A 27,063-nucleotide genomic window follows, 5' to 3' on the forward strand; every position below is an offset into this window, starting at 1 on the left:
CCTATGAAATAAAAAAAAAATACTTATAGAATAAAACTTCTAAACTACTATACTCGACCCACTCCCTTTATCACTAAGCAAGTCGGGCTATTACAGATGCTGCATCCTCGTTCCAAAGAAAGATGGCGGCCTCAGGCCCATCTTAGATCTCAGACACCTAAACAAAGCGCTTTTGACACACCCGTTCAGAATGTTGACAACCAAACAAATCCTCGCACAAATTCGCCCAGGGTGTTTTTTTTCTTGGTGGATCTGAAAGTTGCTTACTTTCTCATTCAGATAACATCACATCACAGGCCATTCTTGAGATTCATCTTCAAGGGGCAGGCTTATCAGTACACAGTCCTGCCATTCTGTCTATCCCTAGCATGCCGTAAGTTTACGAAGTGCATGGACGCAGCTCTCACCCCCATGAGACAATGAGGAGTGAGTGTTGAATTACCTTGATGATCGTGTTATGAATTAAATAATAACTCTACACAAAGATAGCAAAATCATCCGTAACAATTAACAGGGATCTGATCAACAAGACTCCTGTTAAAGATACAATTTAATAGATCATGATATATATATATATATATATATATATATATGAAGAAAAACAGAAATTAATGTCTGATGAAATCATCTCCGTCACTATTTGCCGGAGACATTTAAAACAATTATATTAATCTTCTGTAATCACATTCTTGTAAATTCTTGTCACCTTTTCCTAAATAATAAATTACTAATATATACACTGTATCTTGTTGATTAAAATAATGTAATTGAATATTGGAAGTTACACCATCAACATTGTAATCAAGCAGTGCAATATCTAATCAATAACAAATTTTACATGTGACCATTCCCAGTTTAGTCAACAAAAAGATGCGTCTTCAGCAGTTTTCATGGGTCATCACAAATAGAAGAATCTTACATTATTTATTAGTGTTCAAGTCCTCTATTACATCATTGTGTAAATCTGATCTATAATTTTAAAAAGAAATCAGACCCACAAAAAGATCCAAACAAGAAACTGCTGTGAAGTCTCTCTCTCTCACACACACACACACACACACACACACACACACAAGAGTGTGATCGCTGTGGCGCCTCTGTATCTTCAGTCTCTGTTGACTGTGACGTCTCTGTAGCGGCTCCTTATTCACCATCTGAGGAAAATACAATTAAACACACAGACAGTCACATATGGAGTACGAGACATCACTGCGGTCACATCACACCAGTCGATTCATTTCAGAACAAACACAGGCAGAGTTTATATTATATTATATTATATTATATTATATTATATTATATTATATTATATTATATTATATTATATTATATTATATTATATTATATTATAGTATGTATAGTACACGGGGGAACGACAAGCTGCGACTGTCGGAGATTCTGGTCAAGACCATTGTGAAAAGATCATCGTGTCAGGAACACTTCCCACTTACCGTCGTGGAAACTAAAGGTCCAGTAGATTATTCACATTATATGAATGATGTGATGAACAGAAACGACTCTCTCAATGAATTATAATTGTAAAATTCTGCAGTCCAGAGTCAGAGCAGACCTGCTGTCGGACAACATCTATGTACTGATTAAATGATAACAGCATATGTAGTCCATTCCATAGAGATTGTGTCTGTTCTCAGAATAATGACAACAAATATTGTTTATTACAGGATCCAGGAAAAATAACTGAGCAGTGAAACTGCCCGCTGTTCCTCAGAAAAATCCTGCAGGTATTGCACATTTTTAGGTTTTCCAGCGTCTTCTGCATATTTGACACCTTTCCAACAATGACTGTATGATTTTGAGATCCATCTTTTTACATTAAGGACAATTGAGTGACTCATACACAACTATTACAAAAGGTGAAAACCTTTACTGACGCTCAAGACGCAAACAATGCATTAAGAGCAGGTGGTGTAAACTTTAACCTGTTTAATCCCACCGGTCACAATTGTGACAGCAGCTTTTTCTTAGTTCTGGAAGCTCTAAAAATGTTGTTATTGACTTTGAGCAAGAAATTCAACTTTTAAATTACAAAATAGATAGTCTTGATTAAAATCAATTAATGTCATGTGACTAGTGTGAAAGGTCACATGACCAGATCAGTTCACTTCCTACTTGCGCATCTAGAATAAGATTCCTTCTTCAGACTACTAGAAAAAGTAGTATATAAAACATCTTAATTTACAGATAGAACTATCATATTTTGTACATATATTCTTTAAAGGGTCTACTACTGATATATTTTGAGAATTATACTCCTGCATATATATTTTGCTCATAAGACACAATTGTGACCGGTAGTACAACACAGCCTTTGCTGTATTGAGGCAGCGGGATCAGTAGATGTCCTTTAGGGAGGGATGGGTGCAGCCGATGATTCTCATTGCGGTATTTACCACTCTCTGGAGCATCTTCCGTTCTGCCTCTGTGCAGTGAGAAACCCACACCGTAATGCAGTATGTTAGAATGCTCTCGATGGTGGAGTGGTAAAAAGTCACTAGCAGCTTTTCCCACGTTGTTCCTCCTGAGGACTTTCTGGAAGTGCAGATGTTGCTGTGCTTTTTTAAAGACAGCAATGGTGTTTATTTTCCAGGAGAGGTCAGTGGAGATTATAGTGCCCAAAAAGGTGAAAGCATGGACCCTCTCCACGCAATCTCCATTGAGGTAAAGAGGTCTCAGGTCTGCCCAGTGCCTCCTGAAGTCCAGGATAATTTCTTTGGTTTATAGTCAGGTTGCTTGCCAGGCACCACTTGGACAATTCCAAAACCTCGTCCCTGTAGGCTGACTCGTCACCCTCCGCGATCAACCCCATCACCGTTGTGTCATCCGCAAACTTCAGTGTGGTATTACTGTTGTGGATGGGTCTGCAATTGGCAGTGTAAAGGATGTAGAGCAGCAGACTCAACACACAACCTTGTGGGGAGCTCGTGCTCAATTAACAAGTAGAGGAGAGGTTGTCTCCAAGTTTTACTGACTTTGGTCTGTTTGTTAGAAAATCTTTAATCCATGAACAGGTGAGTGGGTGGAATCCCAAATTGGACAGTTTGCTGGTCAGGGATGATAGTGTTGAAGGCTGAGCTATAATCAATAAAGAGCATCCTGACATAGCTCTCGCTATGCTCCAGGTGGCTCAGCGCCGTGTGTAGAGTAATGGCAATAGCGTCCTCGGTTACCTAATTTGCCTTGTAGACGAATTGATAAGGGTCAAACGAGGGAGGGAGGCAATCTTTGATGTGGCCCAAGACTAACCGTTCCAAGCTTTTGGTGATGATTGGTGTAAGTGCCACTGAGCGGTAGTCGTTGAGGCTTGTTATATTTGATTTTTTAGTAAAGGGATGATAGTAGCCGACTTAAGGCAGGCTGGGATAGTAGCCTGTGCCAGAGAAAGGTTGAAAATGCTGGTGAACACCTTTGAGAGCTGGTCAGCACAGACATTGAGCACTTCCCAGGTACTCCCTCCGGTTCTGCTGCTTTCCTGGGGTTCACCCTGCTGAGCACCTCTTTCACATCCTGTATCTGCACAGTCAAAGGTTGAAAACTGAATGCTGGTTGGGGCTGAGGTGGTATGACTGCAGACTGTTGGAGTGGGATCTCAAAGCATGCAAATTAGGTATTCAGTTCTTCCACCAGTGCGATGTTTGAGTCCACAGCAGTGTTAGTCTGTCCCTTGAAGTTGGTTATCTACTGAATACCCTGCCATACCTGCCGAGGGTTGTTGTTCGAAAGATGGCTTTATATTTTCCTCCTGTAGTCAGCTTTAGCTACCCTGATCCTTCTCTTCAGGTCAGCTCTAGCAATGCTGTATAATGCTTGATTTCCTGACCTGAAGGCAATATTGCGGTTTTTGAGTAGTGATTTGACTTGGCTGGTCATCCAGGGGTTCTGATTTGGGAATACCCGGATGCGTTTGACCATTGTGACATTCTCCGTGCAGTACTTGAAATATGATAGTACAGCCTCTGTGTATACTGCCAGGTCGTGATGTTCAAAAACACTCCAATCAGTGTATGTAAAACAGTCCATTAGCTTAGGAGGTGCATCTTCTGGCCAGATGATCATGGTCGTCTTTATCAGTGGGATTGTTCTTCGTATAAGAGGTTGAATGGCGATGCAGAGGTGAACTATCTGGGGGATTGAGCAGATGTTCATGACCACAAACAAACTTTCTACAATGTACGGCCATCTTCAGTGCACAAAGAGTGCACACACATCTCACTGAAACTGGCCTAGGACAGTGTCCAAGTGTAGACATGGTCCAGCCCATGGGGTCTCGCTGAACAAGCAGAAGTTCCTCATGCTGTAACTTTGTACATGACAACCTTTTCACCTCACTAAGCCTTCTTCACAAAATCACAAAACAAGATATTTGATGTCTTAGAATGAATTGTGTCAATGGGTCTAAGAATTTGAATGGATTCTGACTATGTTGTTTCCCACCGGTCACTATTGTGACCGAGTATAAAACCTATTGTTTCACTAACTTAAAGTCTCTGTAAAGGCAATTCCACAAAAAAAGTTCTAAACACATTATAAATGTTACATATGTATTGCTAAAACATATTACAAAGACTGTGAACTGTGAAGTACTAAAATGTGGAGTTAGACCGTTAAACAGTTTTTCACCATTGCAATTTTACGGATTGTCTGGGCGGGGCTAAAACAGGACTCAATGACGCACCGGAGCCCATGAGCTCCTGGACACCAGGCTTGTGCAAAATTCAGAATTTCAGAATTGGCCTCCATTCAATTCATGAATTGGAATTTGAATTGAATTCACTCCGCCCCCCAAGAAGTTGAATTTGAATTGGAATGACAGGAAGTGGAATTAAATTCATGGCAATTCAAAGAAATTCCACACAGTCACACAACAGAAAGAATGTGTTGAATCTCACATAGGGGAAAGTGGGGCACAACGTAACGCTTTTTGACTTTCTCAGTTTGTGCAAATCTATTTATAGTATTTATTTTTTTCCCACATTAATTTCCCACATGTCTAGTACAATTATGTGGTTTTGTTTTATTAATACAGTGTATACTTTTTTTCTTGATTTACCCTGAAATAAATGTTAAATGTGACAACATGCCTCATAGGTGGGGTACATTGTAACATGAGGGGCACATTGTAACATCACCATTTGACAGCTTAAAATGCTATCTCACCTAATCAAAAAAATATACAAGTCAAACCAAAATTATTAACTTTTTCATATACTTTGTAAAACAATGGCATTTTTTAATAATTAAAAATAATCTATTTTTTGATTTTGACAAACACACAGGAAAACACAGCTATACAGCATAGTTCAAAACAAAATAATAATTAATCATTTCTGAACATTGACTTTCAGTCTTTATTTACATGTTTCTCATGTTTTCTCAATAGAATTCATAAAAGTATAGAATATAATAGCATATTTCTTAATATTTCATATTAATAGGGGCACAATGTAACGCGGTGTGACAACATGCCCCAACTGCACAACTGGGGTTTAAACCCTGCTAGTGTCTTCTGCTAGTTTGCGAAGCATTAAAGGACTATATCAACTGTTAAACTACAGATTAGAGGTTAAAAAATATCAGATTTGTCTAATATTAATTAAACACAAAAAAATAGAGATGAAAAATTAACTAAAGCAGGAAATGTACTTTTGCTATGGTTAAATGTTCAGTGATATCTTACAAAGATCTCTGAATTTTGGTGCAAATTTTTCTCTGTATAGTGTTGAAATGGCAACTAGTAATTATATCAAGTTTCGTCATGCTAGCGTGTGAAAGTACTTAAAACAAGTGTGTTAAAACTAGCCCAGCGTTACGTTGTGCCCCGCGCTCCCCTACAGTCAGGGTTAGGAAGGTTACTTTGGAAATGTAATTGCTAACTGTTATAAGTTAACCCATTAATAAATGTGGTTTAGATTAATTTATTTGGATTACTTTATCAATGTAAAGCAATTTCCTTTTAATTTGAAATTCCCCCTAAAGATTTACTAAAGTAATTCTGGGAAATGGCCTTACAATTACAATAGATCAAACTTATTATTTGTTACAATTTGTACAAACATTTATTGCTGGGGGAAAACATTTCCTGGTAGTTCAAACTAATATAATTTATATAATATGCAATCATATCTGACATACTGTATATTGCGAAGCTACATTGTTCAACACTTCACTTAAAATATCTATAAGAATTTCTTAGAATTTGTATTGAATTGTAATTCTGCTTCCTTTAATTCAAATTCGAATTATAATTCTAGATCTTGTTTTTGACATCAATTCAAATTCAATTCAAATTCAAGAATTGAATTGGAATTTAGTAGTCATTCTCAATTCAATTCTGAATTGTGCACAAGCCTGCTGGACACGCCCCTTTGATGACGCACAGAGTCTGATCTCTCCCCTAACACACAATAACACTCCCGAGCACATTCGCATTCACTGCTCAATCGCGAGTGACTATCAGTACAACTACAGATGAGCCTACAGTTTTCTAGCTATGCCTTCAAGACAGAAATGCATAGGCTACTACCTGGATGCGATCATATACAAAACAGATCGGTATCTTCATTTAAATTCCATAAAAACGATCACATAAAGAGGAGGTTTTTAGAGAGCCAACCTTGATGAAGAGCTGAGGATCACCGCCAACACCCGCCTCTGAAGTGGTCATTTTACACTGGATAGTTTTATAAACTTTCCTCAGAGACAACTGGGATTTACTGATGATCCGCTGTTACTGTTTAAAGATCATCTTTTTATAACAGTTAAGGTGAAAACATAAGCTTGCTAACATGCACAAAATAGCCATGAAAATTATAGGGAGGAGAGAATATGAGCCTATAAAGAGCCTGTATGATCAGGCAGTTATGAAACAGGCTATGAAAATTAAATCAGACCCTCAACTTCCCCTCTTTCCTAAATATGAAACCCTGCCATCAGGAAGACTCTGTGTACCGAAATGCAAAACTCACTTTAAAAAAATCGCTTTAAAAATTTCATTTGTGCCAGTCTCTATTAAGTTGCTGAACAATGTGAAATAAAACTGTGTGAGCACTTCAGCTCTTTACTTGTGATCTCGGTGCAATAGGGCAACGTGCAATATATACTGTATATACTAGTACCTTAGCATATGCACTTTAAATAAACTTCATTACAATGGAATGTGCAACAACCACACTAGCACTTAATCACTTGCACTTTCATCCATGGAATTGTGCTGTCAATTATGTCCCCTTTTCTTCTGTGTCTATATTTGCTTCTGTTTTTGTTGATGTGTTTTGTGATATCTTGTATGATGTTTATTTTATGAAACAACTCTGCACTGTGCCCAAGCAAAATTTCCTCTCGGGGACAATAAAGTGAACTCAACTCAAAAAAAGTATTCCAAAGTATTATAAATTATTTAGATTAGGTTAAAATGCTTGTGTAATCTAATGGAAAATGTTACAAATTACTGTATTTTGTAATATAAATAATCAACTTACAATATAGTGTCTCCAGTTTATAGTGTGGATCATTCTTTAGATCAGAGAGAATCTTGATGTTTGAATCTTCTAGTTTATTCCCAGTCAGACTCAGTACTCTCAGGTGTGAGGGGTTTGATCTCAGAGCTGAAGTCAGAGCAGCACAACCTTCATCTGTGACTCCACAATAATTCAACCTGTAGAGAACAATAACACTATAAACCGAGTGTAAAATTACCATTTTATTGAAGATTGCAATGTGTGATGTGATTTGAATGTAGTGACAAGCAATGCCACCCACTATATTTTACACTGTTTTATAAAGGATGTACTTGAGGTAAAACTGAGGGACAAATACCATGCAGTGAAATTGAATGAATTAATCCAGTTAGGGAACCATATTAAAATCACTTTAAAACTTCTTAATTATTCTTAATTTTTCTATTTTATTTTCCTTTTTTTATAGATTATAGTTTATAGTTTTGTATTGCGTTATTATAATGATATTTACAGCAATAAAACACTTTGGCATTACGTCCACATTCTTGGATTCCTATGGAAGTCTATGGGTGTTGTACAGTAACTGTCAGTTCAAAAACACTGTTTTTTTAATATAACATTTATACTTTGTGTATTTGTGTAATGTTTTGTCTCGTTTGTGATGTGGAGTATATACAGTATATACAGTATATATATATATATATATATATACAGTATATACAGTATAAGTAAGTATATATATATATATATATATATATATATATATATATATATATATATATATTTGTTTGGTTGCACTCCTTCAGAGGGTTTAACAAACCAAGTTGGTGATCAATGAGTAAAAAAAGTTTAAACTATTACATTACTAATAAAGAATATATGAAGAGTTCAGATGCAAAAGCCTCTAAGTGTCATTTGAAATTTTCTTCTAGAATGATCATTTTTATCAAGCTTGTATATTTAAGTTCAGTTATTTCACTTAAATGGCAATGATAATTACCTATTAATTGTTATTTAAGTGAAGTTACTGAACTTAAATATACACGTTTGATAAAAATCATCATTCAAGAAGAAAATTTCAAATGGCATTTAGAGGCTTTTGCATCTGAACTCTACATATTTACCAAGGACAAATATATATGTGTTTATCAGAGAGACAATCTTACTGCAGTTTCTCCAGTTTACAGTGAGGATCCTCCAGTACAGCAGAGAGCAGAGGAACTGAATCTCCTAGTTTATTCCCAGACAGATTCAGATCTCTCAGGTGTGAGGGGTTTGATCTCAGAGCTGAAGTCAGAGCAGCAACACCTTCATCTGTGACTCCACAATTCCTCAACCTGTAGAGAACAATGACACACTCTTCACTCTCTCAGTACAGATCAGTTTAGCAGTGAATCCAATATTAAAGAGAAAATACAAACTTAAAGCACAAAATAACATTTTTGATGGATCATTGGACTGAGATCTAAAATGTCACAGAGCTCAAAACATGATTTTAAAAAATCGTCTTTTTTATTTTGATCTTTTTTTAGATCTGTACTAATACAGCGTATGTATGGAGTAATGTTTTGTTTTAATTGTGTAAACAATATTTTAAAAACAGTCCCTGCAGAAAGATGAACGTGATGAACTGCAAGAATAAATCCAGCATGTTCTTCATTTCTAAGTTCTGAATGTGTTGAGATCGAGTCGGTTTATAATCAAGAAACTGAAGTGTTGATTGTGATGTGATGTGTGTATTTCAGTGACTCAGTCCTGCAGAATCATGTTACTGAAGAGCAGCTCATGAGTTCAATCACAGTTTAATAAGCTCAATAACACAGCAGCTGAAAAAGGCTGTACATTTCAAATATAGGCTACTTTACATTGTGTTTCATGCACAAGTCATAGATCTTACTCTAGATTCTCCAGTTTACAGTGAGGATCCTCCAGTACAGCAGAGAGCAGAGGAACTGAATCTCCTAGTTTATTCCCATACAGATCCAGTCGTCTCAGGTGTGAGGGGTTTGATCTCAGAGCTGAAGTCAGAGCAGCAAAACCTTCATCTGTGACTCCACAATTACTCAACCTGTAGAGAACAATAACACACTCTTCACTCTCTCAGTTCAGATCAGTTTAACACAAGGGTCCGCAGCCAAACTGCAGGGCGTCTGTGAATTAATTTCAGTGACTCAGTCCTGCAGAGCATCCTCAGTTGATTCTGTAATCATATCATACTGGCGAAACAGATTTAACAAACTCTCCAGTGTGTTTTTGTGTTTGAAGTCTAGAGAACGTCAGATTTTCTGTTTACAATGTGTTTTTACAGCGGTGAGAAATGTGTGTGTATATATATATATATATATATATATATATATATATATATATATATAAGCACCAATCGCCCTTTTGATTAGCGAACTGAAATGTATCTTATGATGTGTTTATTACAGCAAAATGCACTCATGGTAAGACAGTGAAGTTTCCTGATTATTACGCAGGAATGAGAGTATAGTTCCTAGTCATATAAGCCTAGAAAATCACAACTTTACATTTCTGTCTGTCTTAGTGCACGATGCAACTACAGAAGAGTCAAGTTTTAAATAGGAAAAATATCGAAACACTTTTTAGAAATGCTAATGGTCTTGTGCACTTCAATGATGTATGCTATAAGCTATGCTAAAAGTGGTACCATCAGAACCGGAGATCGGCTGAATGGATTCAAAAAAGGTCAAACTCAACAGTTTAACTCTGGGGGATTTGTAAAATGAGTCTATTTCCAAAAAAAAGTGGAGTATCCCTTTAAGTCACAAAACAGATCATCAAGGTCATTGGATTGCTTTACTTATTGATATAAACCAAGCTAAAATTATTATTGCTAATATATATATATGCCACCAATAATAAAAAAAACAAATGAGTTAATATTTCAAGATATTGAAGGCCATATTAATCATTTACATTAAAAATTCCCCTCAGCTGAAGTCATTTGGGGTGGTGACTTTAATACATTGTTTGATGGAAGACAAGATCGATTGCCACCTAGAATTGATAATATGGCAAATGAATTAAGCGAATTGATTTTTGGCTCATTTCAGAACACATAAAAGAGAGAGTTGAATTTGTTACTATTGAACCATCAGTTTTAACAGATCACGAAGGCATATCCATTCAAATTAATGTGGTAATCTCTCAATCAAGTAGAGTTAAACGAGGATATTGGAAGCTAAATAATAGTCTATTGAAACAAAGTTTTTTTGCGACCAAATTAAGAATTTAATTATTAAATATTGGCAACAAGTTTCTTTGATTCAAACTTATGGGAAATTATGGGAACAGACAAAATTTGAAATAAGGAAATTCACAATAATGTATGGAAAATCTGTTTAAAAGAAGAAAAAAACAAAAGAAAAACAAAACAAAATAATTAATGAAATAATATCCCTCACTTGTAAAAATAGCATAAATATGTCAAGCACTGAAATATTAAAGCTTGCTACATTGCAGAATGAGCTGGATAATATTTATGAAGAGAGAGCTAGGGGTGCCTTTGTTCGGTCTAGACAAAAATGGATGGAAGCAGGCGAAAAAAATACTACATTTTTTTTAGTTTAGAAAAAAGAAATAGAGAAATAACTTCTGTAAACAAATTAATATTATATGGACATACTAATGATAATCACAAGGATATTTCTTGTTTTGTCAGTCAATTTTATAGTAAATTGTATATCCAAGTAGTCAGCTAAATGATGCAGATTGTTTTCTCAGTAATTTACCAACTAGTATTAATAAGATTACGTCAGACTATAAGGTTTCATGCGATAAAGAATTGAACATAGAGGAAATTTAAAAAAAAAAAAATTCCTGGGAATGATGGCTTGACAGGAGAGTTTTATAAACATTTTTGTAAAGACCTTGCACCCTTTTTACTTGCAGTTTTTTAAAGAAGCGGTTGATTTGGGAGAAAAAATGCCCGCATCACTAAAAAAAGGGGTAATTACACGTTGTTACGAACTGCTCCGAGACTGGGAGATGTAGATCCAAATGCAGCTTTAATATAAGAATAGTCATACAGGCAGGGTCGAGAATCAGCAGACAGGACAATGGAGAATACACAATGGGAATCCAAGAAGCAGGCAGAGGTCAGGGCAGGCAGCAATAATCAAAATCCAAGAACAATCCAAAAGTCAAAAAACCAGAAAACAAACACAGAAAATGCTCAGAAATGCAGACAAACAGTACAACAAGACTTCGCAGGGATTGAACAAATGAACAAGGTATATATAGCCAGACTAACAAGATGGGACAGGTGAATGCAATAGTGAATGAGGTACAGGTGAATGTGATCAGTGATGATGAGTCCAGGCAGTGAGTTCTGGGAACTGTAGTTTGTGTGAAACATAGTCTTATCTGGAGTGCCCTCTGGTGGCTCAATAGGGCACTCCAGCTGGTAACCGTTACACACGTATACCCAAGCCAAATAAAGATAGATTAGTCTTAGAAAATTGGAGACCAATTAGTTTGTTAAATAATGATACTAAATTTTTTTCTTTAATTTTTGCAGAAAGACTTAAGAAACATCTTAATACAATAATTGATGAAGAGCAGTCCGGTTTTTTGAAAGTCTGTTACATTGGAAATAATATTAGACTAATTATAGATTTAATTGATTATAGACACCATATCCCAGATGATTCTTTTATATTATTTATTGATTTCTATAAAGCGTTCGACACTGTTGAACACTCATTTATGTTCAAAGTTATTATGTTATCAGTTCTTGTTGTGACACAATATTTATTGGGGATATTCATATATTAATAGATAAATGCAGTAACATGTATTAGAAATACTTTAAAAACGTCTCTGGTTACGTATGTAACCCTAGTTCCCTGAAGGGAACGAGACGCTGCATGTAAACGCCGTGGGAACACCTCTGCGTGACGAGTCATGAAGCACGTATGAAATCTGTCCAATGGCGAGACGGAACGTCATAGGCGGGGTGACGTATCGACCAGGAAACTATAAAGCATCCCCGAAACACAAGCGCAACAGCTTCTGATAGGACTAAAGCAAGCGCTCACGGGCATGCTGGGAGTATGGCATAGACACGCAGCGTCTCGTTCCCTTCAGGGAACTAGGGTTACATACGTAACCAGAGACGTTCCCATTCAGGGAACTTCGAGCTGCGTGTAAACGCCGTGGGAACGCTAATACCAACGCCGCCATGCGAGCAGGTGTCCGTTGTATGAAATCAGGCACATATTTAGACGAAAGCACCTGCGCCCCTGGAGCGGAGCTACCATACCCCTGGTTGAGTGAGCCCAGACAGCCAAAGGAGAAGGCTGACCGGCGGACTCATATGCAAATGAGATGGCCTCGACCACTCACTTACTCAACCTCTGCTCAGATGCGGGACAACCTTTCTTCGGAGGTCCAAAATAAACAGATAACTGTTCAGGCTTTCTCCACAGGGCAGCTCTGTGGACAAAAGCATCTAGAGCCCTCAGAGGGCAGAGCAGATTAGTTTCTCTTGGTCTGACCTCACAATACCACGAAGACAAAGAATTACCAATGGGTATCTCCCGTGAAAAGCTCCACTCAAAGGGACGTGGTAAGCAGATAGGCCACCACATACACCTTTAGTGTGGAGTGGGATAACCCTGTGGAGAAATGCTCCAAAGGAATTCCAGCACCGCCACACCGGGCAGTTAACTGGGTCCAACTGGTGTTCTCCCCACCAAGAGGTGAAACATTGCCACCTCAAGGCATATAATCTCCTCGTGGACGGAGCTCTGGATTGGAGGATGGTCTCCACGACCTCAGTCGAGAGACCCGATTCTATGAGCTGGGCCCCCTCAGAGGCCAAGCCACAACCTCCATAGATCTGGGCGGGGGTGAAGTATCGACCCGCATTCATACTCGGGCCGGCCAACGCGGGGCTACTAACAGTAGAAAGACCCCGACTCGGTGAACCCTCTCCAGAACTCCTGGGAGCAGAGCAATCGGGGGAAATGCGTACAGGGGTGACCTCGGCCACTCCTGTACCATCGCATCCAACCCCAGAGGGGCTGGTGGATACAGAGAAACCACAGCATGCAGTGTCTCAGTCCCTGGATTCAAATAGGCCTACCTCGGTATGACCGAAATGACTCCATAGGAGCTCCACCACCTCGGGGTGGAGTCTCCACTCCCCGGGCCTCGGCCCCTGCCTCGACAGGATGTCTGCTCCCCGATTTAAATATCCTGGGATATATAATCGCCAAAGAAGAAGCTTCCCCTGGGCCCACAGAAGGATCTGGCGCTAGCCTGAATAATGGACATGAGCGCAGACCCCCTTGATGGTCTATAAAAAGACCCCCGATGTGCTGTCTGACCGGACAAGAACATGGTGACCCCTCAGGTCTGGGAGAAAGTCCACAGACCCCGGGCTGAGCGACCACTCATGATCGCCCCCAGCCCGTGAGGGAGGCGTATATCGTTAGCTTCTTTGGAACAATGAAGTAACGGCTGTAATACCCCAACTCTCTGTCGGGGGGAAGAACTCGTTCTATCGCCCCCTTCAGTAACAGAGCTTTCACCTCTTGTTCCATGACCAGAGCCTGCTCGGGGGATACCACTGTAGGCAAAATCCCCCGAAAACGAGGCGGACGTGACCTGAACTGGATCGCGTACCCGCGTTCGATAGTCTGCAGGACCCATCGAGATATATTTGGAAGACTTTCCCATTCTGCCAGAAATTCCACTAAGGGTACCAGTCTCTCGAGACTGGCCTCTGGAGTAATTATAGAGACAGAAACAGTGCCCTGTGACCGCGCACAGGCAGGGTTTAACGACTGTTCTGTATCGCTCCTCGGAGCAAACGAGCTTCCCTCGGGAAACCACTCGCTAGGACCGTCTGCGCCCACCCTCACAGGCAGGTTCAGCAGAACGGGTCCCTGCAGACCCCCCTGGTGGTTTATGTAAGAGACCACAGACATGTTGTCTGACCGGACAAGAACATGATGATCTCTGAGGTCTGGGAGAAAGTGTTTCAGAGCCTGAAACACCGCCATCATCTCTAGACAATTTATATGCCATCGGAGATGATGGTCTTGCCACAACCCGCGGGCCGAGCGACCACTCATGATCGCTCCCCAGCCCGTGAGAGAGGCATCCGTCGTCACCGTTACCCGGCGACACGGGGCTCCCAGCGCAGGTCCCAGGGACAGGAACCAAGGTTCTTTCCACATAGCCAGGGCACGGAGACCACGTCGCGTGACCTTGATCTTGCGGAGCGGCTTTCCCCTCGGGGAGAACCCCTTGGTCCTGAGCCACCACTGTAGTGGTCTCATGTACAGCAGGCCGCACGGTAACACGTTGGATGCTGCTGCCATCAGACCCAGAATTCTCTGGGATTCCTTTACAGTGAGTGACTGGCCTAGCTTCACTTGCTTGACAGTCGAGATAATCGAGGCTATACAAGCCGGCGACAGACATGCCTGCATCGTCGTCGAATCCCATACCACGCCTAGAAAAGTGGTCCGCTGAACTGGCGAAAGCACACTCTTCTTGGCGTTGAGTCTCAACCCCAACCTTCTGATGTGGGCGAGGACGGCATCTCGATGCCGAATCGCCTGATGCTCCGATTGAGCCAGAATCAACCAATCGTCGATGTAATTTAAAATGCGAATGCCCTGGAGACGCAACGGGCCAAGGCCGCGTCCATGCATTTCGTGAAGGTTCGAGGAGATAACGCTAGGCCGAATGGAAGGACCCGATATTGGTACGCTTCGCCCCAAAAAGCGAACCTCAGGAACTTCCGATGTTGCGGAAGGATGGAGATATGGAAGTACGCGTCTTTTTTAGGTCTATCGTGACAAACCAGTCCTCGGACCTGATCTGTGACACGATCTGCTTGAGAGTCAGCATTTAGAACTTGAGCTTCCCTACTGACCGATTTAAGAGGTCTAAAATCGGACACAGCCCCCCATCCTTCTTTGGAACAATGAAGTACCGGCTGTAATACCCCAGCTCTCTGTCGGGAGGAAGAACTCGTTCTATCGCCCCCTTCAAGTAGCAGAGCTTTCACTTCTTGTTCCATAACCAGAGCCTGCTCGGGGGTCACCACTGTGGGCAAAACCCCCCGGAAACGAGGTGGACGCGACCTGAACTGGATCGCGTACCCGCGTTCGATAGTCTGCAGGACCCAACGAGATATATTTGGAAGACTTCCCCATTCTACCAGAAATTCTACTAAGGGTACCAGTCTCTCGAGACTGGCCTCTGGAGTAGTTTTTAAAAACAGAAACAGCGCCCTGTGACCGCGCACAGGCAGGGTTTAACGACCGTTCTGTATTGCTCCTCGGAGCAAACGAGCGTCCCTCGGGAAATCGCTCGCTGGGACCGTCTGCACCCCCCATTACAGGCAGGGTTGGCAGAACGAACCCCTGAGGGCACCGAGAGAGAGCGGGCGCCGGATTCAGCGGCGAACACCTCTGTCTCACGGTGGGGACCACCCTCAGTAGCCTGACACCAGTGGCGTCAGGACTTCTTCGACGAAGCCTTCCTGGCGACAATAACCGTCCTCAGATCGGTTCTATCCCGGGAAGACCTCGCCTGAGAACGCCGCGTCTCAGCCCAGTTTTGCTGGGGAGGAGCCCGAGACGCGACGCTCTCTCGACAGGCGGGGCTGCTCTCGCCCAGCAGCCCCCGAAGGATGAGTACGGAGGGGGAGACATTTCTGGAGCGCCGCTGCCTGTTTTTTTCGGTCGACAGCGGCGCATCCAGGAGAAACGCTTTATCTTTCTCCTTCATATTAGCCAGATTTAGCCACAGATGCCTCTCCGTGGCCACCAGGGCTGCCATAGAGCGGCCGACTGATCTGGCCGTCTCCTTGGTGGCACGGAGAGAAATATCTGCCGCCTGACGCAGTATCTCATTAATCACGTCAGTGCCGACGACCTCCCCCTCACTCATATCTCCTACACCCAGCAATATTAGCGTACATAGAGGTCTGGTGTGTCAAAATTTTAGCTGACACTGGTTTGTTCCATGATCTACACACCTCGGTGTGTAGATCGGGGAAGAAGGGCAACGGCATGGAGGTAGTGAGTGAGTGTGATATTAAAAATCTCTCATCCATTTTACTCTCTCGACTCTTGTTTCTCAACTGGCCATTCAATGCTTAATTTTTCCACAGCCCGAGTCAAAAACCTCCATTTTTTTTTTTTCTTATTTTTTTTTTTTTTTTACTACATTCGCGGGAGACTGGGATGGCAAACGAGCCTCCCTCGCTCTCCACTGAGTCCATAGACTCTGCATCCACACTTTTAACATCCAGCTCCTCAGAACTGGATAATTGAAGTGATGGCGCCTCAGCCCGGGCAGGAAAAACGGCAACGCGGACCCCCGCAGCGAGAACTGAGGCACTGGATCTACCAGGTAAGGGCAGAGAAAGGGCGGGGCCCGTCTCAATCCCCGCTGATAGATCCATCTGCGATCCCCACGACGCAAGCCTTCGCTGTGCCTCGGCAGCAGCGGGACCCGAGCCGCGGGGAGCGCGCACCGAACCACTCTCCTCGAAGAGTGCCCGGCGGGAGCGAAGTGTCTTCATGGGCAGACACTCGCAGTGCTCACAGCCGGCCCCCTCGAGAGCCGACTGAGCATACTGCACTCCCAAACAAACAACACACAGATCGTGTGTATCCCCACCCGTGATGAAGCGAGGGCAGGGATGAACACACTTTCTGAAATTCTGCTGTTGTTTGCTCGCCATATCAATATATATAAATATACAATATTAGACAGACAGACAAAATTCATACATAGAGCGCTTGTGAAGACTCAGAAGCTGTTGCGCTTGTGTTTCGGGGATGCTTTATAGTTTCCTGGTCGATACGTCACCCCGCCTATGACGTTCCGTCTCGCCATTGGACAGATTTCATACGTGCTTCATGACTCGTCACGCAGAGGCGTTCCCACGGCGTTTACACGCAGCTCGAAGTTCCCTGAATGGGAACAAACTTTTTGCCTTGTTCAACAGGTTTTTGATCATCTAAATTTGAAAATATTAATTGAAAAAGAGTATGGTCTATAACAAATATGTTTTGTATTAATAAAATTAGCGAGGTGTCCTATAAAATTGTACACAGAATTTACCCTGTCAAGGAGTTACTTTCTGAACGTTTCCATTTTAATATTGAAAACTTGCCAAAAAATCTGTAACTCATGTCTTTTTCAATTGTATTTATTCAAAAATGTTTTGGTTGGATGTTTCAAATTTAATTTCTAATTTGTTTGAAACATATCTACAAATTGAGCTGTTTGATGTTATATATATATGTATATATATATATATACACTGTATATATATATATATATATATTTTTTTTTTTGTGCAAGACAATGTGGATTCCAAAAGTACCATGTGCTTCCTCATACAACTTTTCATATTACTTGGAAAATATCACATTCATGTGAAAAAATGGGCTAAAGCTAAGCTTTGTACAAGCTTTGAACACTTTATAAAAGAGATTAAACAATATGGTAATTCATTAGATAAAATTAAGAACAAAAAATCAAGAAAGACCTATGAAGCGTTTTGTAAATTTAAATTATTGTAACTTTACCCCAGGCATGATTTTTTTTCTTTCTTTTTTTATTATTTTCTATTTGTTGTGAGTTGTATTGTCTTGTACACCTTTTGGTAAATTCTTTGTTGCAATAAAAAACAAAAAACTTGTCACTTGGTTTGCCAACCGCCATAAAACTACGAAAGAAGAAGAAATGACTTCCTTTTTCACTGAAAAGTTCACGCATGTCCACATACAGTATGAAATCACTCGCGATATACACACAACTAAAGCATGCATCCACGTTTTATTTTGTATGTATGCGCGAGTGTTTTATGCATGTGTATGTGCGTACATACATTTATATGTATGTTACATCTTACATGGAAGTTGTATATGCATGGAAGTTTATATGTATATGTGAGTGTTTATAGTTGTGTCTGCATGGATGTTTATATGTATACGCGAGTGTGTATGTGTGTAGCGAGTGTATATGTATGTGCGAGTGTTTATAGGAGTATGTGCGCATCAAGTTTATATGTATGAACTTAGACTTTCTTTCATCTTCAGAACACGAATTAAGATATTTTTGATGAAATCTGAGAGCTGTCTCGCTCCTCCATACTAGTCCATAGGCTTCTTGAGGGATTGAACCTTGACAGCCTCAAAGTTATAAATAACATTGTTAAAATAGTCCAAGTGACTACAGTGGCTCAAAATCTTAACTTTATCAAACGACGAGAACACTTTTTGTGCGCAAAAACAAAATAACAACTTTATTTCAACTACTCTTTTCCTTCTCTCTGGGCGATCTGTTGTTGTACGTCACACGCATCACACACATGACCAGCGTCGGCCAATACCAAGCCAACGTGTGACGTTTAACTGACTAGAGGCCCAAAGAGAAGGAAATTAATACAGTAGTTGAAATAAAATCGTTATTTAAGTTTGTTTTTGCACACAAAAAGTGTTCTCGTCGCTTGAAAGTGAAGATTGAGCCACTGTAGTCACTTGGACAATTTTAACGATGTATTTAATAACGTTTAAAGGCCGTCAAGTTTCAATCCCTCAAGAAGTCTATGGACTAGTATGGAGGAGTGAGACAGCATCACACATTTCATCAAAAATATCTTAATTCATGTTCCAAAGATGAATGAAGGTCTTAAGGGGGTCGGACACCAGACGAGAAGGTATCGAACTCCAGGTATCGCACACCGGACGCGCACATTCTAATCATGCAAGCTCAATTTTGAATCAACTCCTGGTACACAGCAAATTTCAGGAGTTGAAAAATCATGAGTTAGGCAAAAAAGTGTGAAAGAGTTAATTTTTTGGAGTTATTTTTTTAACTCTGACTACGGTTTGTGTTATTGGATACTCCCCGGCTGTGTTGTATTTTGGAGTTCATTCATTGGTGTTCGGGAGCGTGTTTTAACACTACACCTGGAGTTATTTTTGAGAAGTGCGCCACGACACGACCCTGCCGCTGCACAAAGGAATAATGGACTTACGCTTCGTCGTGAGGTAGGTAAAAGTGTAACTTATATAAAACTATTTAAAAATATATTTTCTGACAAACACGTTTGGTCATCGCGTAGCTGTTACGTTACAGGCTAGTTTGTTTACTAATTAACGTCAACGACCATGACAAACTTGCTGTTGAACTCATGTTTAAATGACTTGTTTCAAATTTTGAAATGGCTATTTGCGTGGGTTTTTTGTCGATGTAAACGAGTTAACATTAGCTAACCGTCTTTCTATTCACCGTGTTTCTGAAAATGAGTGTTTTGCCGTGAAATTGATGCATCAATGCATTACAGGCAATTGAATTGTAACGTTAGGCTATATTAGTGGTGACCCACGATGTGCGTGATTTTCAGCTTATATATTTTTGCATTCTCAATGAATGGTGCTAGATTATATTATGCCTCATGCTGTTGTTTTTGTGATCTTCAGACGACTGTCCTGCAGCAAGCGGTTGAAGGTTACTCCTCCTCAAGTCTGAACCAAATGGATTTGCTCAAATAAACAATATTATGAAGCTGCAGACTCGGAGCCTGCATCTACAGTCCCCCACCGAGAGTCCCGCATTCTCAGACCGCACAGCGCCTCCTGCTGTTCAACAGATCGAATAACACCCGCACACAGAGTCCAGCGTACGGTTATCCAAATGCAATTAAAAAACAACAGGATGCAATATTAACAGTCTCCAAATAAATTATCAAATAAATATTTGCGTTACCTGCTTAATGCATGTGCCAAAAAAAAAAAACTCATTGTAACAGATGGAAGGATACAATTACAGATCAATCTTCTGAAAAATAGTATACGATATTATATTGCTACAATGTTTTTTTATATTTGTTTTATTCAAATTCCAATTTTTCTTTCAGTTCAACCTATAATAGTCTAATTAACATTATGATGCTAACATTACAAAATCTGTTTTATGATATTTTGAATGCGAAGCAAAACAAATCAGAATAGACAAAACACCAATTATAAACAATTCTGTACTTTATTTAATGATAACCTAAACATCATCTTGCTGTAAAGAAAAAAGGAAGAAAAAACTGTGTTCGTGACTTTACTTTTCGTCTTCCATTGCATTAAAAAAAACTCAAGTCGCTTTGCATAATCATAAAATGATATGTTGCTGGGTTAGGGGTAACTCCATCGATTGATGGTGTACCCTGGAATAACCTACAACAGTATAGGCCCGATAGCACATGTCTTATGATGTTTCAAAAAAAAAAAAAAAAGAAAAAAGAAAAGAAAAAGAAAAAAGTTGTTTGCAAATGTTACATTGCTCTGTTGAAATGTCCCTTGAGATGTTTTTGAACTTTGGACAACTTTGTGGGTTTGAAATATATGGGGGCACAAATGGCCAGTGAAAATAACTGCAGCACTTATGACATATCTACAAAAAGTCCAAGGATAAAGGCTAACGCTAGCCATCAAAATATTTTCGGGGGGAAGAGGGTGAAAAAAACATACATTAACGGCTCAAATCTTGTTACAAACTATCTTTACAAATATTAAATGGACTATTCATAATGTTGTATCGACGAGCTAAATTAGTTTTATAAAAAAATAAATCAAACGAGGCTACTACGATTCGCTAAATAAAATTGAAGATAGGTACTCACTTTTTGGCTTAAGTTCTTCACATGTTATCCGATACAATTTGATAGGAGGCGCTGTCTCGAAAAACGAGGGGTCTGAGAATGCGGGACTCTAGGTGCAGGGGGACTCTAGATGCAGGTCTCCGAGTCTGCAGCTTCATACTACTCCAAATAAACGCAGTAAATCAAGAGTATGGTGTCCAGTGTAGTAATTTCCACACAAAACATTATATTGTGTTAAATAAATGTTAACTCTAAGAAGTGTTAAACAAACTGGTAACACTGGTAATGAGTTCATATAATTAATTTTAGAGTTACATTTACTCTCTGTAGGATTAGTATTTTAACTCCATTTTAACTCTGAAAAAAGTGTTAAAAATTCAACTCCAAGAGCAGAGTTATTTTAACTCTGCGCTGGAGTCTAATTGATGGTCTCACATGTACACTCAGATTGAGTTGATTTTAACTAACAGGGAGTTTATTCCAAAAAACAGAATTTGCTGTGTAGAAGAGTTGCATGATGTGTGAGTTTTAACTTGTTTTATTATTAATTGTTGATTAAATAATAGATGATATTTGAACGTTAATCAAGTAAAAGTGTCTATCACGTTAAATCTGTTATTTGTGGTAACGTTATCCGTTGACTAGGCAACTATGTCACAAAATAGTATTTATTTAGCTAGCATTTAGCTAACCCGAGTGAAAACAGCACAGTGTGAAGTCATGTATATTAACGACGATTTGAGACAAATAAATGTAAATTTAATATAAGCTGGTAGCTGGGTGCCACGGACAGACAACGAATGGTACCGCCGGTGTGTGTACACTCATAGAGAATATTGTGTTTGAATTTTAAAGACATGGTGCTGCGCTTCTCGTCTGGTGTACGACCCCCTTTACGGGGTTGGAACAACATGAGGGTGAGTAAATACTGACAGAATTTTCATTTTTGGGTGAACTATCCCTTTAAGCTAGTCTCAGACTAATATGCATGTTTGAGCAGTTTTAACTGAAAGCAACTTGCACTGAGATCTCTTAAATTAAGTCAGAGTCTTGAGATATTTTGTCTCAAGATGAACACCAGTAATGTTTTTTTCCCCTAAGGCACGTTTATAAAAGCTACTTACATGTCCTAATTGAACTAAGGTGTCTAAGCCTGGTCTGTGAAACCAGGCCATTGTGTTCCAGTTCATTTGTTTTTCACCACATACAGGCAGGACCCACCTACGGTCATAAGTTGATGACTGCTTATTTGGCAGCAAAGGGAATTCGCGCTGCAGAAAGTCAGGTTGGACGAGCCTCCCGGAAAATGCATCGACCAAACCATAAAATGGAAAAAAATGGAAAAAGCCTGTGACCTACTTTCATTTCGATCTGAATTTTTGCAATTTAAATGTTAGAAAACTGAATTTGAAGTTCCAAATTTCTTCATCTTGAAAACTTGAATCTGTATTTATTAAAACAGGATATTGTCCGTCTAAGAACTCAGAACAAACATGATACATGTCTATAAATTCAACAATAAAAGCATTTCAATTTGTTCAATTTCAAATGTTCAAAATTCGTTTAAAGAAATCAAATTCAGAACTATTTAAAGTTCCAAATAATATTAAAATTTGTTAGATTACATAATTCAAATGTACACAATTCAAATTCAAATTATTTAGCAGTATTTGCTCCATATCCGGCTGGGACCCTAAATAGTGTTCTGTGCTCGTCTGTGCAACGACAGATCAGTTTGCATCCTTTGCTCAAATTTTGGCATTGCGTTAGAAGTGTTACACTGTTGTAAATCAAATGGCGGTGCCGTGGGCTGAATCGTGCATATAAAAGCTAGGGTATACGATTTCAAAGATTGTTCATTATTAATATCCTCGTTTAGATGCTGGTTATGGTTATATAGTACAATCCTAACAATATGAATAGAAAAAAGAACGAAAAAAATCCATTCACTCTATTGGCTGTACAGCCGCATAAAAGTTGACCAATGAAAGCTTTGGGGACGCAAAGCTACATGGTCAACTGCTCTCATCCAATTACCAGCTACACTTGAAACGCCCAACTTGAGTAGCCCATTTGTTTTCGTTTTGAATTGTTTTGTTTAAAGACATTGCAAGCGTGATATATGTATAGATGCATTTATCATGCCTGTGAGACATATGCTGAGTTTCGGTTAATTTATGATGAGGTGTGCTTCAGTTCACACGCAACAAGTGACCGCGTCGCCGCCTCCATGTCATGATTATTGTCTGCTATATTTGCTTCTTATTTATTAAATACAGGCAATTGATTCATTAAAATAAAAATAAAATTAAGATACAATTTGTACAAAACAAAATTCACTTTAAAGAAAGGCTTTCTCCAAAACAAAACTTAGACCTAGACTCTCTAATTGTACAAATTGCTGCACATTCATTTAATTCTGAATTCAGAATTCAGAATTGCATTTGCATTTTCCTCCCATAGAAAACCATTATAAGAACGCCTAATTTGGTTTAATGCAGATTAGAATGTCCCCGTATTATGTCGTAATAACAAGATATGTTTTAATTTTTTTTCTTCACCATGCGGTTCAGGACTTCTGTAGAATACAGCCTGAATATAATTGCTTCCAGAAGTTATTTTTGTGGGTGCTAACGGGGACCTTTGCCCTTTCTTGGGGGCTTTCTTTCTAGCTCCTCCCAAGCGCCCATGCATATGACTATCCATTAACAGGCATTTCTTCTTAAAGGGGTGATAAACTGAGAAATACAATTTTCCTTGAGCTTTTGACATCTAAGAGGTCATCATCATATTATAAGAATATCCTGTAAGTTTCAGAACTGAAAACGTCCTTGTTAGTCCAATAAAAGCTTTTATTGACACCAGCCCCAGCAAACAACTCGTTTTTCAAAGTGGGGAACTATGACGTCAAAGAGGATAAAACACCACCCCCGCAGAAGAACATCAACGCCTACTTCAACACGGCCGGTTTAGCCCCGCTCACTGATTCGCGCATTAGACGCATAGCTAAATAACATAGATTCCTACCTCCTGATAACAAACCGGATCGAGCTACCGAGCAATACAAAATATTGCTCAGTGCCTGGTTGTGGAAGAAGACAGTGGCTGCATAAGCTTCCTCTGGATGCTAATAGGACCTCATTGATAAACATTATTTTTAATGATGTTCCAGCTGATGTGGTAAAACATTGTTCGTCTGTTCACTTCATTTCACTGAGGATTGTTTTGTAAACAAGACTGTATTTGCAGACCCATTAAGAGTAAAGAACGGTGCTATGCCGTCTATATTGGATCTGACAGGAATGGTGCAACACACGGACTCTGGGTCGAATCATTCTGGTTGCCATTTTACAACATTGGACGTTTTCAATACAATTTCTCCCAAGTGCATCGACGAGGTAAATTGTAACTCATTATAATATGCAAAACTGTTATCCCCTCACAGCAGTGGGCGTTTACTTCCAAGTCTTCAGTGCGAGACGCCCATAAAAGTGTTTTTCAGGTAGGCTCACAACTTGGGTACAAAATAGCCTATTACTTATTCATTTTGATGTTTTTGAATGCAAAAACCAAGCGAATGTCATAAGTTGACAACAGACAACAATATAATAAAATTTTAAATGCCAGTTCATGACCCCTTTAAATATTCAACATTTTGATAAATGCATTATGTATTTATGGCATTATGCATAGTAGAACTTTATGTAGGCCTACACATTTAGGAACAGATATTGGGTTCAGCCCAAAGTCAAGCAACATAAAAGTAACGTAAAAGTAACGAGTAACGTAAAAAGTTACTTTCCATATGGGGTAGCTAAGTAAAGTAACTGATTACTTTCTGTTATGAAGTATCTAGTAAAGAGTTACACTACTTTTTAAAAGTAACTTCCCCAACACTGTTGTTGTTGTTTTAATTTTCTCTTCCCCAATTGCATAGAGGATATTATTTAGTATTGGTTTATACTTGGATGGAAAACCAGGTGTCCAGGTTGTTTGTTGCCTTGCCTATCTGTTTTTATTTGTACTTGCAAAATAAAAAACAATTCTAAAAAAGAATTCTAATATATATATATATATATATATATATTGACATGCTTGCAGAGAAAGGCTTACCAAAACAAAGTTAATGGGTTTCACTTTTCACGTTTTCTCAGATGGCAGATGCACCAGGGACTCGATTATTAAAACCAGAAAAAGGCAGATTTTCATGATATGAAAGGATTGTGCAGTGCTAGGGAACTAAAGATCAGGGATGGGAACCACTATTATTGCAAAGAAACATTATTTGGGAAAACACTGTTGAGTAAACATAGGGAACGAGATTGTCACTGTAGTCAGAGTGAAACAGACTAAAACGATAGAATATAGAGAATATGATGAAATATTGACCAAATTTAAAGGGTTTTTTTTTTTTTAATATAAAAATGAACACTGGTACCAGATCATGAGATTAGTCATTTGTGAACATCTGTGATTTCTGTGCAAAGATTTAGTGTTTACAGAACATTTTACAAGCTCATTTTAGTCCTAAAACTGACATCAAATGATTCATCTTACTGAGGACAAAGACGTGCGACTATCAGAGAGACAATCTTACCTCAGATTCTCCAGTTTACAGTGAGGATCCTCCAGTACAGCAGTGAGCAGAGGAACTGAATCTCCTAGTTTATTCCCAGACAGATCCAGATCTCTCAGGTGTGAGGGGTTTGATCTCAGAGCTGAAGTCAGAGCAGCAAAACCTTCATCTGTGACTCCACAATTACTCAACCTGTAGAGAACAATGACACACTCTTCACTCTCTCAGTTCAGATCAACACGTACAAGACACAATTCTACACAGACTATTAAATATGTCTAAATTTCTGATTTATCAGTCATAAAAAATAAAGTAATATATTTATGATAACACTTTACAATAAGGTTCATTAGTTAACTACATTAGTTAACATTAACTAAGAATGAACAATACTTCAGCAGCATTTGTTAATCTTTGTTAATGTTAATTTCAACATTTACTAATACTTTATTAAAATCTTGTTAACATTAGTTAATGCACTGTGAACTAACATGAACAAACAACGAACAGCTGCATTTACTAACGTTAACAAAGATGAACAAAAACAGTAACAAATGTATTGCTCATGGTTAGATCATGTTAGTTAATACATTAACTAATGTTTAACAAATGAACCTTATTGTAAAGTGTTACCATATTTATAAATGACCTCAAAAAACAACTACACCTCTCCACTGTGACAGACTCATCGTGAAGATGAAAGCACACAAGAGTACGGTTAACTTAAATGTTTTGTATTGTTGTTAAATGTCTGAGGATTTTTTTTAAAGATATAAAACTACATTTTAGTTCATGTTTCCATAATAATATCCGAGTAAGTGCTCAATTTCCAAGTCAAGCTGTTCGGTGATCGGTGGGAGACTTGTTGTGAAGAGGAAAGTCTTATAGGAGCAAGGATGTGCAGAATGAGGGGTGGCAACTAGGCTTACCATGGTAAATGTAAAACCAGTTATAACATTATGAGGGACAATACAAGAATTTCATTCCGATTTAAAATGGGAAACAATAAAACATACTTGACAACAACACTTCCGAACTAAAAATTACTGTGTGCACTCATTAGATCAACAGATGTTTGATTCGTCTATGACGGGTAATTTAAGTAATACATCTCTGATTGAAGATAAACTCTAAACTCTGCTCTACAACATGAAACATTAGAACAACATGAAAGCCTTTCATGTTTAGATTAACTATCCCTTTAAATATGATGTTAACTCATTTTATGATCCCTTTTGAACCCTTGTTGACTATAAGTCACTTTACAACTGTCAACTAACTCTTTAAAGTATCAGTAGACTGTCTGCTTAATATCTGCTAACTCTTTATTGTGATGATCTTCCAACTACATG

At 39.1% G+C, this 27,063-nt stretch overlaps 2 protein-coding genes across 3 annotated transcripts in view; both read right to left on the reverse strand.

The window, feature by feature from the left end:
- Positions 1 to 494: 494 nt before the first annotated feature.
- Positions 495 to 8,915, reverse strand: LOC148969518 (ribonuclease inhibitor-like). Its single transcript, XM_089125410.1, has 4 exons — positions 8,897 to 8,915; positions 8,642 to 8,843; positions 7,497 to 7,672; positions 495 to 1,154 (listed from the first exon to the last, which is right to left on the reverse strand). The coding sequence occupies exons 1-4, from the start codon at positions 8,913 to 8,915 to the stop codon at positions 1,144 to 1,146; spliced, it is 408 nt and encodes a 135-aa protein (XP_088981536.1). The 3' UTR covers positions 495 to 1,143.
- Positions 8,916 to 9,353: 438 nt separating this feature from the next.
- Positions 9,354 to 27,063, reverse strand: part of LOC120475778 (NACHT, LRR and PYD domains-containing protein 3) — a 29,975-nt gene continuing 12,265 nt past the window's right edge. The window contains exons 8-9 of one of the 2 annotated variants that reach the window (XM_089125461.1): positions 25,733 to 25,903; positions 9,354 to 9,543 (exon numbers count right to left, since the gene is read on the reverse strand). In XM_089125461.1, coding sequence (XP_088981587.1) covers positions 9,369 to 9,543; positions 25,733 to 25,903 — 346 coding nt within the window. In that variant the 3' untranslated portion in view covers positions 9,354 to 9,368. Of the gene's footprint in view, positions 9,544 to 25,728; positions 25,904 to 27,063 lie in introns of those variants that run through there. The other variant, XM_089125462.1, reaches the window with a different exon arrangement.

This window comes from Pimephales promelas, chromosome 22 (genome assembly GCF_988280905.1).
Source record: "Pimephales promelas chromosome 22, fPimPro1.hap1.1, whole genome shotgun sequence".
Lineage (NCBI taxonomy): Eukaryota > Metazoa > Chordata > Actinopteri > Cypriniformes > Leuciscidae > Pimephales > Pimephales promelas.